This window comes from Musca autumnalis, unplaced genomic scaffold, assembly GCF_047663935.1.
Source record: "Musca autumnalis isolate F117 unplaced genomic scaffold, ASM4766393v1 scaffold_1, whole genome shotgun sequence".
Taxonomy (NCBI): Eukaryota; Metazoa; Arthropoda; class Insecta; order Diptera; family Muscidae; genus Musca; species Musca autumnalis.
In genome coordinates, this window is record NW_027411644.1 from 117,522,635 (window position 1) to 117,537,232 (window position 14,598).

The 14,598-nt window shown below is 34.4% G+C and overlaps 1 protein-coding gene across 1 annotated transcript in view; it reads right to left on the reverse strand.

The window, feature by feature from the left end:
- Ire1 (serine/threonine-protein kinase/endoribonuclease Ire1) overlaps positions 1-14,279 on the reverse strand; it is a 31,269-nt gene extending 16,990 nt beyond the window's left edge. Inside the window, exons 1-2 of the mRNA XM_073989638.1 lie at positions 13,695-14,279; positions 13,418-13,535 (exon numbers count right to left, since the gene is read on the reverse strand). Coding sequence (XP_073845739.1) covers positions 13,418-13,535; positions 13,695-13,934 — 358 coding nt within the window. The 5' untranslated portion in view covers positions 13,935-14,279. The remainder of the gene's footprint in view (positions 1-13,417; positions 13,536-13,694) is intronic.
- Positions 14,280-14,598: the final 319 nt, after the last annotated feature.

Here is a 14,598-nt window from a genome sequence, read left to right on the forward strand (position 1 = left end):
ACAATTTAAGAATGTAACACTTCAAAATCATTTGCGTTTATTTCATGCGTAAAGGAAAAAAACAAGTTTTTGCTCTCATTATTTCTAGAGCAATTTGTATTTATAAATTTGTTAAATTCAAATAGCCGGAGGCAACATTATGACGTAGTCATAACAAATATGACGCATCACATCAGAAGCCATAGTATGAGATCTTTGAACTTGTGTCGTATGTTGAAGATAAACAAAGGTAAAACTAGTACAAAACTTGTTTTTTATTTTCTTCTTCTATTTGTAGCGGTTATAAAGTTCACACATTTAATGTGATTATGGGATGTGCAAACAAAAAATGGAAAAGCAGTAATACTTGAATGTTTCACACACATTTTTAGACTCGTTGAAAATAATTTTCAATAAAAGCATATGGAAAGAGGAGTAATGTATGTTTAGTGTCCAAAATATGTATTTATACAGGGTTTATAAATTTGATAGGTACAATCATTAACTAGGCATGGAGTATATACCCAAGATTGAAAATATATGTGATTAACATTCCTCCCATGTCTCTTGGAAAGATTGTGCTAAATGGGACAGCAAATAAATTAATAAGAGTTCTACGCACCCGCAGTTTTGATATCAACGCGCATTGAAATTTCGTAAAGTTAAGAATGTTTTTTTTTAATTGTTATCATAGGAAACAAAATTAAAAAGTATTTTAACCTTATAATACTGGTCTACATATACTTTCATCCGTTTGTCTGATATTGTTCCATTAACATTACCTATTTTTGTATGATTACAAAATGTTGATAAAAATTTAACATTTAAACAACAACAGATATGTTCTAATCTAGCTACTACTATATTGTAACTAATTATATTTATGATTACTGTCAATTTACTTTCAGTTTGGGATAATATTTCTATAAATCTAACTAAAACTGTAGTTGGCCGCCATAAAGAGATTAAAATTAAAAGTTGATGTTGCAAAGGGTGTTCTCAAGATTTTAATACATTTGATTTTTAATAAAAAGTCTGTTAAGTAAATCTAAATGAAAGTTGTCCAAGGGGTAAAAGTTGCTGTGAAATTGAATCAATCTGTTCAATCAAAGTGCAGAAAAAATCACTTCAGTATTATTGTAGGGGCTAAAACTTGTACAAAAATGGAAATGGCAAGGGGGCACATATCTCAAACAAGCCTAAAATTATTTATATATAAATAAAGGAACTAGAAAGATCGATCCGCTCCAGGAACTATATTGCCCAACTCTACTGCTCACCAGAGTCCTTTGGGTGACATTCGACAGAATGTTCACGTCGTCCGCGAAGGCCACAGGTATCTGCGGTAAACTGAGATGTAGAAACAAGGTTCTCAACACCCTAGCCCGCAGCACTTGGGGAGCAGTTAAAGAAACCTTGTTAACCATATACAACGAGATAGGTCGGTCTGTGGTAAGCTATGCGTCGCCAGTGTGGTTTGCCAACGGAAGTGATACGCAATGGAAAAACTTCAAAAGTTGCCAGAATGTACCCCTGCCTTGATGCCATAAGCAAAACCATGGAAATCCTTATTCAGTGTATAGGCCCCCCTTCCCAGGCGCGTCGGGAAAGATCTTCATGATCTAGACAGCATAATGAAGTACTAAAGTGGCGTAAAACGGCCAGTTGGTTGATTCCAATCTATCAAATTTTTTGTCAGTGTGAGTAAAACTGTATGGATACGTAAAAACCCATTTTGACAGCTTGATCAAAATAGAATTGTTGTTGTTGGGAGGTCCAAAGGTACAAAAGAGAACCTCTAGATCAACAGGCCTCACCAACTTCGTAAAATGGCTATTATATGACAAGTTTTCTTGTAATCCACCCATTAAAGATAAATAATGTTCGGTTAAGCCATACCTCCTGAGATAATGGTGAGATCGATACCAAATAACCGAGATATGGTTCGAAACTTCCGCAAATAATCCTACTTATTCTCATTCATGTCTGCCTTAACCTAAAACCTCTAAAACTTAGCCGGGATTTAAAACTGTCTTCTATGGACATATGCCAATAATAAAACTCAATGGAAGATGATATAAATTAATACGAATGTAAAAAAAATACGTAAAGTGGTATTTTTGTAGTCTCAAGTCATAATTCGCGTAGAATATCCACAATGGCTTAGAACGAGTAAAAAGCTTTAAAACCATGGATGATGAGAACTTATTCAAACTCCCAAAAATAATCTATATATATAAAAGAGCTTAGTGAGTGAATTTGATATATGATATAAAGTTATATCTTAACATATAAAAGAGCTTTGTAAGTGAGTGAGTGACTGACATATCATCGCCCAGGCGAAACCGCTGAAGCTAGAAAGCTGAAATTTTGACTGTGGGTTGCTGTCGGTGTGTAGGGTTGAGATAAGGCTGGGTTTTTGGAAATTCGACCTAGAAGGGTACGAAAAGTACTAAAAGGTACTAAATATGGTACCCTTTGTATTAGGCAAACGGGAAGAGCTAGAATGCTGAAATTTGGAATGAGGGTAACTGATGGAGATTTAGAAAGATGTACCAAAAGGTTTTGGGAAATTCGACCTCTGAGTGTACGAAAAGTACTAAATTTAGTACCAATTGTATATTTTGAACGGGTTTAGCTAGAAACTTGGAATTTGGTATGGAAATGAAGGTTGGGAAGTGGTGTTTATAAAAGGAAATGGTTTGTGAAATTCGTACTCATGTGTACGAAAAGTACTAAATGGTACTAAATTTAGTACAATTTGGATTTGGGTGAAAGGATAGAGCTGGAAATCTGAAATTTATAATTAAGATTACTGACGGAGTATAGGATTAAGGTATAGGGGTAGTTTTGGAAATTCGTACTTATGTGTACGAAAAGTACTAAATTTAGTACAACTTGGATTAGGATGAACGGATAGAGCTAGAAACCTGAAATTTAGAATTAAGATTACTGACGGAGTATAGGATTGCGATATGGGGGTAGTTTTCGAAATTTGTACTTATGTGTACGACAAGTTCTAAATAGTACTAAATTTTGTACAACTTGGATTTGGGTGAACGGATAGGGCTGGAAACTTGAAATTTCGAATTAAGATAACTGTGTAAGTGTACGATTGATATATGGAGTAGTTTTAGTACTTATGTTTACGAAAAGTACTAAATGGTACTAAATTTGGTACAATATGGATGTGGTTGAACCAATAGAGCTGGAACCCAGCAATTTCGTACTTACAGCTGTGTTCAAAATAATAGGAGTGCTCATTCACACCACGGGAATGGTCGAATAAACATGGTTAAACTTACCCATTTTGGTTTATTTTGAATTTGTTTAACATTGTTGACATCCCAACAGTTAATTCATCAGCAGAAATGTGGCAATCTGTTTTAAATTATTTACTGTTTACACCAACATTATAAATCGCCTTCAAATTTGTTGTTCAAAAAAATAGGAGTGCGGAAGAAAAAGGACGATAAAAATATTTTTAGTTGAGTTTAAGATCAAAATTGTCTATATTTTAGTTGACAGTAGGGAATCCAATAGAGTTTATGAGATTTGATGGCTGTTTGAAAACAAAAGTTCTTTTGGAGGTAGCCTAAAAACAGGTGATTGTCCTTGCAGCGATTTTTTCCATAAATTGAGCACTTTTTGGGTAACTCAATGGATTTTGTAGACACAACTTTAGTGATTAGAGTTTTCTGATGCTCTGGCTGTTATCTCGAACAATATATACTGATCGGTATCGCAGAAATTTGTGTATTTTGATCCTTGAGCTAAGTTAAAGCCGGTTTCCATTACCTCTTTACGTAAGGATCGGTTAACAAATGCGTATCTATAAGGCATTAATTTCTAGATCAAGCGATGTTTTGAGGTCCTTAGCATCTTAACTGCACGCAGAATTCATTATATGCTTAATTTTTGAATAATTGGATGATTGGCACATATGAGACATTTTTCAAAACGCTTTGTTGAGAAGGAAACTTTAAAGACAAACTTTTGAAGTTGGCCTAAGATTATTTTTATTAGGTTTTGCATCGTATAATAAACAGTTTTCTAATGAAACTAACCTAAATAAAGTATTTTTGAGTTAAAAACGTACGTTTACATTGAAAAATATATTACGGCATATACCAACCATAGTGCAATCCCAGCCTGCCTATCACTAAATGGTTCAAATTACATTTCAACCGTTCACGTTTTAAACATTTTTCGAATAGAAGCGAAATTGATTGCATACACAAGGTTAGCATCCTAAGGACTTCCAAATATTATTTGGTTGGGGAATAAATTCCTTATAGGTACGCTTTTTTGGCCGATCCTTACCTTAAGGGCTAATGTAAACTGTCTTAAACTTGGCTCAAGGATCAAAATACACAAATTTATGGGATACCAGTCATTATATATTGTTAGAGATAACATCCATAGCATCAAACAAATCTAATCGTTAAAGCTTCTGTCTACAAAATCCATTGAGTTGCCCAATAAGTGCTCAATTTATGGAAAAAAAATTCTGCAAGGACAATCGCCTCTTTTTGGCTACCTCAAACAGCAATCAAATCTCATAAAATCTATTGGATTTACTACTGTTAACTAAAACATTGACAATTTTGAGCCTAAACTCAACTAAAACTATTTTTATCGTCCTTTTTCTTCCACACTAATATTTTTTTGAACAAAAACTTTAAACACGATTTATAATGTTGGTGTAAAGAGTAAATAATTTAAAACAGATTGCCACATTTCTGCTGATGAATTAACTGTTGGGATGTCAACAATGTTACACAAATTCAAAATAAACGAAAATGGGTAAGTTTAACCATATTTATTGACAATTTTCTTTTTTTGTATGGGCGCTCCTATAATTTTGAACGCAACTGTATTTCGTACAAAATATGGTATCCATTGTATTAGGCAAACGGGAAGAGCTAGAATTCTGAAATTTGGAACGAGGGTCACTGATGGAGAGTTATAGAGAGAACCCTCGGTATGATTTTTGGAAATTCCACCTATAAGTGTACGAAAAGTACTGAAAGTTACTAAATTTGGTACCAATTGTATATTTTGAGCGGATATAGCTAAAATATTCATATTTGGTATGGGAATCAGGGTTGGGAAGTGGTGTTGATATAAGGAAATGATTTTGGAAGTTCGTACTTATGTGTACGAGAAGTAATAAATGGTACTAAATTTGGTACAATTCGGATTTGGGTGATCGGATAGACCTGAAAACCTGAAATTTGGAATTTAGATTACAGTCGAAGTGAAATATGGGGGTAGTTTTGGAAATTCATACTTATGTGTACGAAAAGTACTTAATGGTACTAAATTTGGTAAAATTTGGATTTGGATAGACCTGGAAAACTGAAACTTGGAATTAAGATTACTGATGGAGTGAAGGACTGAGGAAGTTTTGGAAATTCGAAGTTTATGGTACGAACAGTACTAAACGGTACTAAATTTGGTACAAATTGGATTTGGGTGAACGGATAGAGCTGGAATCCTGAAATTTTGAATTTATTTGCTTTTGGAGTGTAGAATTGAGGTAGTTTTGGAAATTCGTACTTATGTGTACGAGAAGTTGTAAATGGTACTAAATTTGGTACAATTTGGATTTGGGTGAACGGATAGAGTTGGAATCCTGAAATTTGGAATTAACTTTACTTTTGGAGTGTAGTTTTGGAAATTCGTACTTATGTGTACGAAAAGTACTTAATGGTACTAAATTTGGTAAAATTTGGATTTGGATAGACCTGGAAACCTGAAATTTAGAATTAAGATTACTGATGAAGTGAAGGACTGAGGTAGTTTGGGAAATTCATACTTATGGGTACGGAAAGTACTACATGGTACTAAATTTGGTACAATTTAGATTTGGGTGAACTGATAGAGCTAGAATCCTGAAATTTGGAATTAAGATTACTGTAGGATTGAGTTGGCAATTCGTACCTATGGGTACGGAAAGTACTAAATTTGGTACAATTTAAATTTAGGTGAACGGACGGAGCTGGAATCCTGACATTTTGAATTAAAATTTCTATTGGGGTGTAGGATTGAGCAAGTTTTGGAAATTCGTACTTAGGGGGTATGAAAAGTACTAAATGGTACTCAATTTGGATTTGGGTGCACGGATAGAGCTGTAATCCTGAAATCGGGAATTAAGGTTAATGATGGAGTGAAGGATTGAAATAGTTTTGGAAATTCATACTTATGGGTACGGAAAGTACTAAATGTACTAAATTTGGTACAATTTGGATTTTGGTGAACAGACCGAGTTGGAATCTGGAAATTTATAATAACGGTTACTTATGGGGTGTAACATTGAGGTAGTTTTGGAAATTCGTAATTATGAGTACGGAAAGTACTAAATGGTACTAACTTTGGCATAATTTAGATTTGGGTGAACGAATAGAGCTGGAGTCCTGAAATTTGGAATTAAGATTTCTGTTGGACTGTAGGATTGAGTTAGTCTTGGAAAATGTTACTTATGGGTACGGAAAGTACTAAATGGTATTAAATTTGGTACAATTTAAATTTAGGTGGGCCGATAGAGCTGGAATCCTGAAATTTGGAACTAAGAATACTTATGGAGTGTAGGATTGAGGTAGTTTCGGAAGTTCGTAATAATGGGTACGGAAAGTACTAAATTGTACTAAGTTTGGTACATTTTGGATTTGGGTGAACAGAAAGAGCTGGAATTCTGAAATTTATAATTAAGATTACTTATGGGGTGTAGGATTGAGGTAGTTTTGGAAATTCGTACTTATGGGTACGGAATGTACTAAATGGTACTAAATTTGGTACAATTTATATTTGGGTGAACGAATAGAGCAGGAATCCTGAAATTTCGAGTTAAGGTTATTGTTGGAGTGTAGGGTTAAGGAAGTTTTGGAAATTCGTACTTATGGGAATTTGGATTTGAGTGAACGGAGAGTGCTGGTTCGTATTTGTGGTTACGAAAAGTACTAAATGGTACTAAATTTGGTACAATTTATTTTTGGGTGGACAGATAGGGTGGAATCCTGAAATTTGGAATTACTGTTGGAGATTGTTATTGAAATTCGAACTTTCATAAGAAAAGTATTAATGGTATTATGAATAGAGATGGAATTCTGAAATTTGGTATTATAGACCCTCTTGATGTGTAGGGTTGAAATATGGATGTGGTTGTTGATATACGTGCAATAAGTGTACGAAAATTACAAAATAGCACAGAATTTGAGAAATACGAAATGTACTAAATGGTATTAAATTTGACGTTGGTGTAGCAATGTAGCTGGGATTATATAATGAGTGTGCGAAAAGTACAAAATTGCAATAAATTTGGTATTGGGCTAAGGAATAGAAGTGGAATTCTGGTATATTATTTATTTGTCAGGTTCATTGTTAGAAGTTGTTGAGCGTCTATAGAACCCTACAATGGTTAGCGCGTAAATTTTTTATTGCTTGCGGAAAAATTGTTAAAATTATTATAAATAAGTAGTTTGTATGCGTTTATTTAATTCGGTAACTAAATTACGTTCACTTGTAACCGTATTGTTGGAGTTTGCTGTTTGTTCTTCTTTTGGAGCACCTTTTGGAAATTGTCAACTTGTTGCCACTTGCTGCTGTTTTGTTCGCGGTTTGTTATTAATCTGGAATCTTTTTAACCTGCTTCAAGGCAAACATTTCATCCACTGATTGCAGCTGTGCTATTGTGTTATCAAGCGGCTGCTTATAAGCGACTAAACTGCTGTTTATGTTCCAGTGCCTTTTTGTTTACATTTGGCAGATTGGTGTCTCATTTGTTATTGCAGAGCTGTATATTTGTAATTTATAAATAATGGCACCGAAGAAGAAGATTTACAAATGTCCGAAATGCGGTGCTACGGTGACTGGTTATAGTGTTGGATGCACTTGCTGTGATGATTTTTATCACATATCGTGCCTGAAAATATCCAAGGAGCAGCATGCGTTTCTTTATAAGAACAAAAACTTTTCTTATAAATGTACTAAGTGTCTTAAAGCTAAAAAAGACTCGACTGTGGCGTTTAATGAATCTGTTGTTGATGTTGATGCAGCTAATAGTTCGATTGAAGCTGGTGGTGTTAATTCTGCAGTTTTACCTGATTTGCAAAGTGAGCTGAGATCACATTGTTCAGAGTTCAACTCTTCGCTTGAAAAGCAACAGCAGATCTTTACATCGCAAATTCAAGATCAAATTAAAGCTTTTGAAGCTAAGGTATGGAGCGTAATTGAAGCTTTTAAGGCAGAATACACTGCGAAAATTCAGAAAATGGAAGAGGAACTTAAAAATAGTTATGAAATCGTAAAGCATATTGATAATAATCAAACCGAGGAGTTTCGTGAGCTCCAGAAAAAATTTGATGTCATGCAGAGAAGGCTTAACCGTGCTGATATAGTAATAAACGGCTTGCCTAATGGTATTAAAGATCTTAGGCAGCCTGTGGTTAACATTGCAGCTAAATTGGGAGTTGAACTAAGCCCTGTTGATATCCAGCACTGCTGCTATTTTCTTAAAGGAAAGTCTGTCTTAATTAAATTTAATTCTATTTATATACGAGATTTGATTATGGCCAAATATTATAAAGCATCTCCTCTACGACTGGCTGATGTGACATGTGGTGATATTAATAGTCGCATTTACCTTAATGACCATCTTAATGCGGCGTCATCCAAGCTTGTGTTCATCTGTCGGAAGCTGCGAAAGTTGAATAAAATTAAGAGCTTTAAATTAATTAGTTCGGATCAACCTAACGTCGAAGTTGAATTTTTGGGAGGTACATCCGGTTTTCTTGATATTAACCAATGTGTTCAGCTCCTTGATGAGTCTAATGCTGCGTCGTTTATGCCTAATGTGGATAGTAGTTAGCTGTATTTACTTATATGTATGACTGCAATTTTTCAGTTTTTCTGCTAGTTTTGTTTTTGATCGAATTTAATAATGAGCAATATTCCAACCATTGTTAATGACAACAGTTTCTTAGCATCGCAATTATGTAATTATAGGGAAAATTTGAATATTGGGCATTTTAATTGCCAAAGTTTTTGTGTGAATCGGGTATCAGCCAAAATGAATGAAATTAGAGACATTTTAGAGGGGGGGTTGTTAGACGTCGTTGGTGTTAGTGAAACGTGGCTCAAACCTTATATGGCATTGAATGTAGTGGATATTCCAGGTTATGTTTGTCTGAGGAATGATCGGCCTGATGGGAGAGGTGGAGGTGTGGCGTTTTATTTGAAGATGGGTCTCAAGCATAAGTTAATTCATGTGAATTCTCTTTATGGGGAAGTAGAAGTTATTTTTGTTGAAATTACTATAGGAGTATCCAAAATCTTAATTGGCACTGTGTATTTGCCACATGGTGATTTTTCTAAGCTTGAGGAAACCATTTCTGATTTAGTTGTTAGGTACCCTACGGTGATTCTAATGGGTGATTATAATAACAATTTATTTGATATTAGAAAGTCTATTGCGGTTAGAAACAGTTGCTATAATATGAATCTTTCAATAAACCATAATTCTTTACCGACCCATTATGACATTAGTCACGGATCTACCTCGCTTATAGATTATTTTTTGCTGTCATGCCCTGAAGTAGTTCAATTCTCCAGCCAGTTTCAGTGCCCGGCTGTTTCGCACCATTCTTTTATCTTTATTTCATTAAACGTTGAAAAGGTATTAGCTCCACAATATTATGAGTTTGTTGACTATAGCGTCTTGGATCACGAAACACTGGAATATGCGTTCGCATTGTGTGATTTTTCTAATATGTACAGTACAAATAATGTGGATGTCCAATTGTCAGTCATATACAGCAATTTGGCTGACATACAGGGAATATGTCCTATACGTAGGCGTAAGGTTTTGACAAATCGTAAAGATAATTGGTTTAGTTCGCCAGAGATTAAATATGCTTTATCTCTGCGTGATTTGGCTTGGCGAGCTTACTTAGAAGTGCCATCCCCTGAAAACTGGAAGACTTTTTGTAGGCATAGAAACAAAGCCAAGCGCCTTATAAGGAAAATCAAAGCTAAGACTCATGCTACCTTGTTTAAAGATAAAACTGGCAAAGAATTATGGACGGTGTTAAATGAATATGGCTTAGGCAAGAGTAAGACCGTGGTTGATGCGGATGTTAATGAGTTAAATAATATGTTTTCGTCGTTTCAAGCCCCAGCTTCTGATACTTCATCTAGGATGGATTATGGCAGTTTCAGTTTTCGATCCGTCACGCTGAGTGAAATGTTTGATGCATTTTCTGCAATAAAATCTAAGGCTGTGGGATCTGATGGTTTATCTTTGCGATTTCTTCGTCTTGTCTTTCCCTTTGTTGGCGTGCATATTTTGCGTCTTGTTAATACAATAATTATGACCTCAGCCTTCCCGGCCCTGTGGAAAATTGGGAAAATTATACCCATACAAAAAAATGACGCTACAGGTAGTTATAGGCCAATTTCCATAATGCCTATTTTGTCAAAAATGGTGGAACGACTCCTAAAGGTTCAGATGATGGAACACATTACTGCTTCTAATTTACTTCATGACTGCCAAACAGGATTTCGACGAAATCGCAGTGCTACATCTTTGTTGACAGGACTAACAGACTCTATAAGAACTGCAGTTAGTAATGGTGATTTATGTGTGCTTCTATCCCTAGATGTTGAGAAAGCTTTTGACCGGCTAAATCACTCGCTGCTGGTAAGAAAGCTCAATTCCTTCTATGGTTTCTCCAGTTCTGCCTGTGGTCTTGTCGCATCCTATTTGCATTCTAGGTTTCAATATGTGTCTTCAAATGGCGTTACTTCTAGTATGTTGTCTGTCACAAGTGGTGTTCCTCAAGGTTCCGTCTTGGGTCCGTTATTGTTTATACTTTTTACAAATGACCTTTTTGAAGACATTTCCTCGTCTAATTGTAAACCATATGCGTTTGCAGACGATATACAACTATTGTTCAAATGTAGTTCGATTTTTCCTGATGTTCTCCAATCGGTTATTACTCATTCAACTTCAGTTTTACATGACTGGATGGTATTGAATAATCTGACCCTTAGCACAGCTAAGACCAAAGCGATTAAATTTAGCCCTGATATGCCTGTTTCTATTCGGATAAGCAATATAGACATTGAGTTTGTTGATCATGTTAAGTGTTTGGGGGTTATAGTTGATAGAAGTTTAAAATTTTCTCAGCATATTAATTCAATTGTGTCTAAAGTAAATTTTCTCTTAAGAAAACTTTATAATGTAGAGCTTTCCCTGTCTTTAGAGGTTAAGAAGAAGTTGGCACATGCTTTGGTCATGCCTGTCATTTTGTATTGTGTTGAGGTCTATTCAGGAACTTTAGCATGTGTATTCAGGAAAATTCAGTTGGTGTTTAATCGTGTGATTCGTTTCGTTTATGCTTTGAATGTTCGTCAGCATGTAACGCCCTATATTTGTGATTTTATTGGTTGCAAGTTTTTAGATTTCGTATCTTTGCGTTGTATGCTTCACTTTTATAAAGTAATGAAATGTCAAACTCCACTGTTTTTGGTAGATCAATTCACATTTTCGAGATCAGTAAGGAATCCACAAATAAGAATACCAAAATTAAACTCGTTGCTTGAGAGGTCTTTTCTAGTAAGAGTTGCAAGAACGTTCAATTCATTGCCTATCGGGTTGAGATACTTTCATTTATTGCCAAGTACATACAAAAGTAAGCTCTGTGTGTATTTTGAAACAGCCCCACCTATAATGTAATTACTTATTCATCTCCCTATTTACATGATTGTGATTCTGCCTGTTGCAGTTTCCTTAGTAGTCTTCCATTCTGTCAGTGTATTTTTATACTATGTTTTATTTATTTTATTTTTTTCTATTTTTTACATTAATAACTTTTAAATTAATATTTCTATTTTATGAATTTAATTGAGTAGTCCTTTTAATTCTTTTCCCTGTTCAAAATTGTATTTATACATAATTTTAATTGTTAGGATTTATGCTCAAATTCCGTAATTTTATTGTAATTTATATGTAATGATGTGAGCTATTGCTGCTCGGAAACCGAGTAGTTTTTTAGCCGGATTGTGTTTTATTAATTATATACCGATACTTTCACTAGTGGAAAGTAGTTGTGTATTGAAGTTTCTATATGTTTTTTTTTATTGTGCCTATGTTGAGCATCTCTCCGATTAGTTTTTTTTTCTGTTAAGTTAAATATCCTGTTGTTTTGTCAATTTCTTAAATGAGGTCTTCGGACTTGGAATTGGAAAGAATAAATAAATATTAGAAGTGGTCGTACAATAAATTTACTAGAAGTATTAAGTAATACTAAATATTGAAGCACTGGTATTGAGTGAATCGATAAATGAAATTTGTTGTGAGGATCACTGTTGAGATTGGATCAGAATGATTATTAAAATCCACCTTTAAATGTATGAAAGGTATGAGCTAAGGTTCTGGATTCTAAAAATTGTACTGAATAATGTACTATTGTTTCTATGTTAACACGAATTCGGTTTCTAAATAATGTAATAATTTTTCCACAAACATCCCAGACGGGACAAGGGAGACTTCTCTCATATCAATGAGTGCACACCGTTTCATATTAGCTCAATGATATGGGACCTACTGTTTATCCCCGAGTCCGAACGGCGTGCCTTACGACACCACTTCTAGAGAAGTTTTACATGGCTGAAATACTCAGGAAATGTCGCCAACATTACTGAGGGGTATTTTGCCACCGTTGAAAATTTGATGTTGCCTGACCGGGGAATCGATCGGTTTTCTACATTTTGATATCACAAGTTCCAAAATTCGGTTGGAAAATGTGGATAAAATTTTCAAAATACCCATACCGTTCTAATAAAACATGGACTGAAATTTAAAATGTAGGCCGCTTTTGAAGTGTAGAGGTCTTTTTTTGAGATTCGAACAAAACGTGTACAAACAGTACTTGAAAGAAATTAAATGTCAATTCAAATAGGTATTAGTACATAAAATTTTTCAGTGTTCACCATATTAAATATTGCTTATTTGAATATTATTCCTTTTCCGCATACGAAGTAGCGGGCATTTTGCTAGTGAAGCATAAAACATGTCCCTTAATTCTATAACTACAGGTATTTGTAGAGAAGTTTTCCATGTTAATATAACTTTTCTCCAAAACGATTAATTAAATAAATTATTTATAACAATGTTTCACTACTTGGTCGTTCTAGTGGATAGTACAAATTGTAAATAAAAACATGTGTGCTGTTCCAAGCCGCACACAAACAACCCACTGGTTACACTTGTGTGTGCGTTCATTTCAAATTTATATTTGTTTGTGTGACAAATACAAAATGTACCATAAAGTTGATGTATTGATGGATGATAGGAACAGTTTATACTAGAATTGTATTGTGTCTGTGAGTGTGAATGGTGTGCACATGAATAACAAAAATGGGCTATCATAATTACCATCCGCTATGGTCCACCGTATTTCACTGGTTATCGGATCAATCGCCGTCAGTCCGCCCCCTAATGTTGAAAATACCATTAGAGTTTCCTCATCACGGGCTAAATCTGTACAGCCCTCCTAGAAAAAGAAAACAGAAAATTTATGTTATTTTACCATTGTTAAATACCGGCATTGGTGGTATTTCAGAAGTTGCCAACTCAATTTCTTCAATTGGCACTTATCTTTGATTTAAAAAAATATATATGAAAGAAGTACCTAAAAGCCATAAATACGTACCTTTGCTTGACTCAGACTACCGCCACCATTCCCATTCACACCATCATCATTCACAACAACACCACTATCTTTTTGCGAAGTGGCTGTTGCTGGCGGTGTTGTTGTTGTTCCCGTGGCTGATGCAATAACAATTAACAAAACAAAACAGCGAAATAGAAGCAACGATTTGCGAAAAGATTTGTACTTTTTATTGCCCGAAACCGAACCGTCGTTCTTCATTAGCACCATCACAACCGCCATATTAAAGAGATTTATGTAGAGAAGTTTTGTGTAAATTTACTTTGTTTAGTTCACATTAATAAACCCACTAGAATTATTTTGTATCATTTAGTTATTATTGTTGTTTATAAGTATTCTTTTCATAATTTATTGTATTTATTTCTTATTCTTCGTATAATTACAATTTGTGTAATTTATAGTAGTGCATCACTATAATTTGATAATAAACTCAAAACACATTTTTATCCATTGTTAACTTCTTTTTTCACATTAATTTCATAATTTCAATACGCGTTCCAGAAAGAAAATAAATTTCCAATTGTCAAAATAGAACTGTAGAAAAAATCCTACGTTTGACACATCTGCAGTTTATGTCAAGCACATGCTTGACACTTGTATTTAGGGTTGCCATTATTTCAATCTTCAAATAAACAGCTATTTTCAACTTTACTTAAGGGGTGTTTACACTATCCATCAATGTCATATGAGATGTCAATGTTGAACACAAAACGATTTGTCAACTCATATGTACATATTTCATTTAAGGGGTGTTTACACTATCTATCAATGTCATATGAACTGTCACTTCTTTTATCCATTCGACATCCTTTATGTTTGTCAAAGTCCATACCACTTTAAAGGCCTGCGTACATAAGCTTCTTTGCCTGGTTGCCTTGCTTTCCTG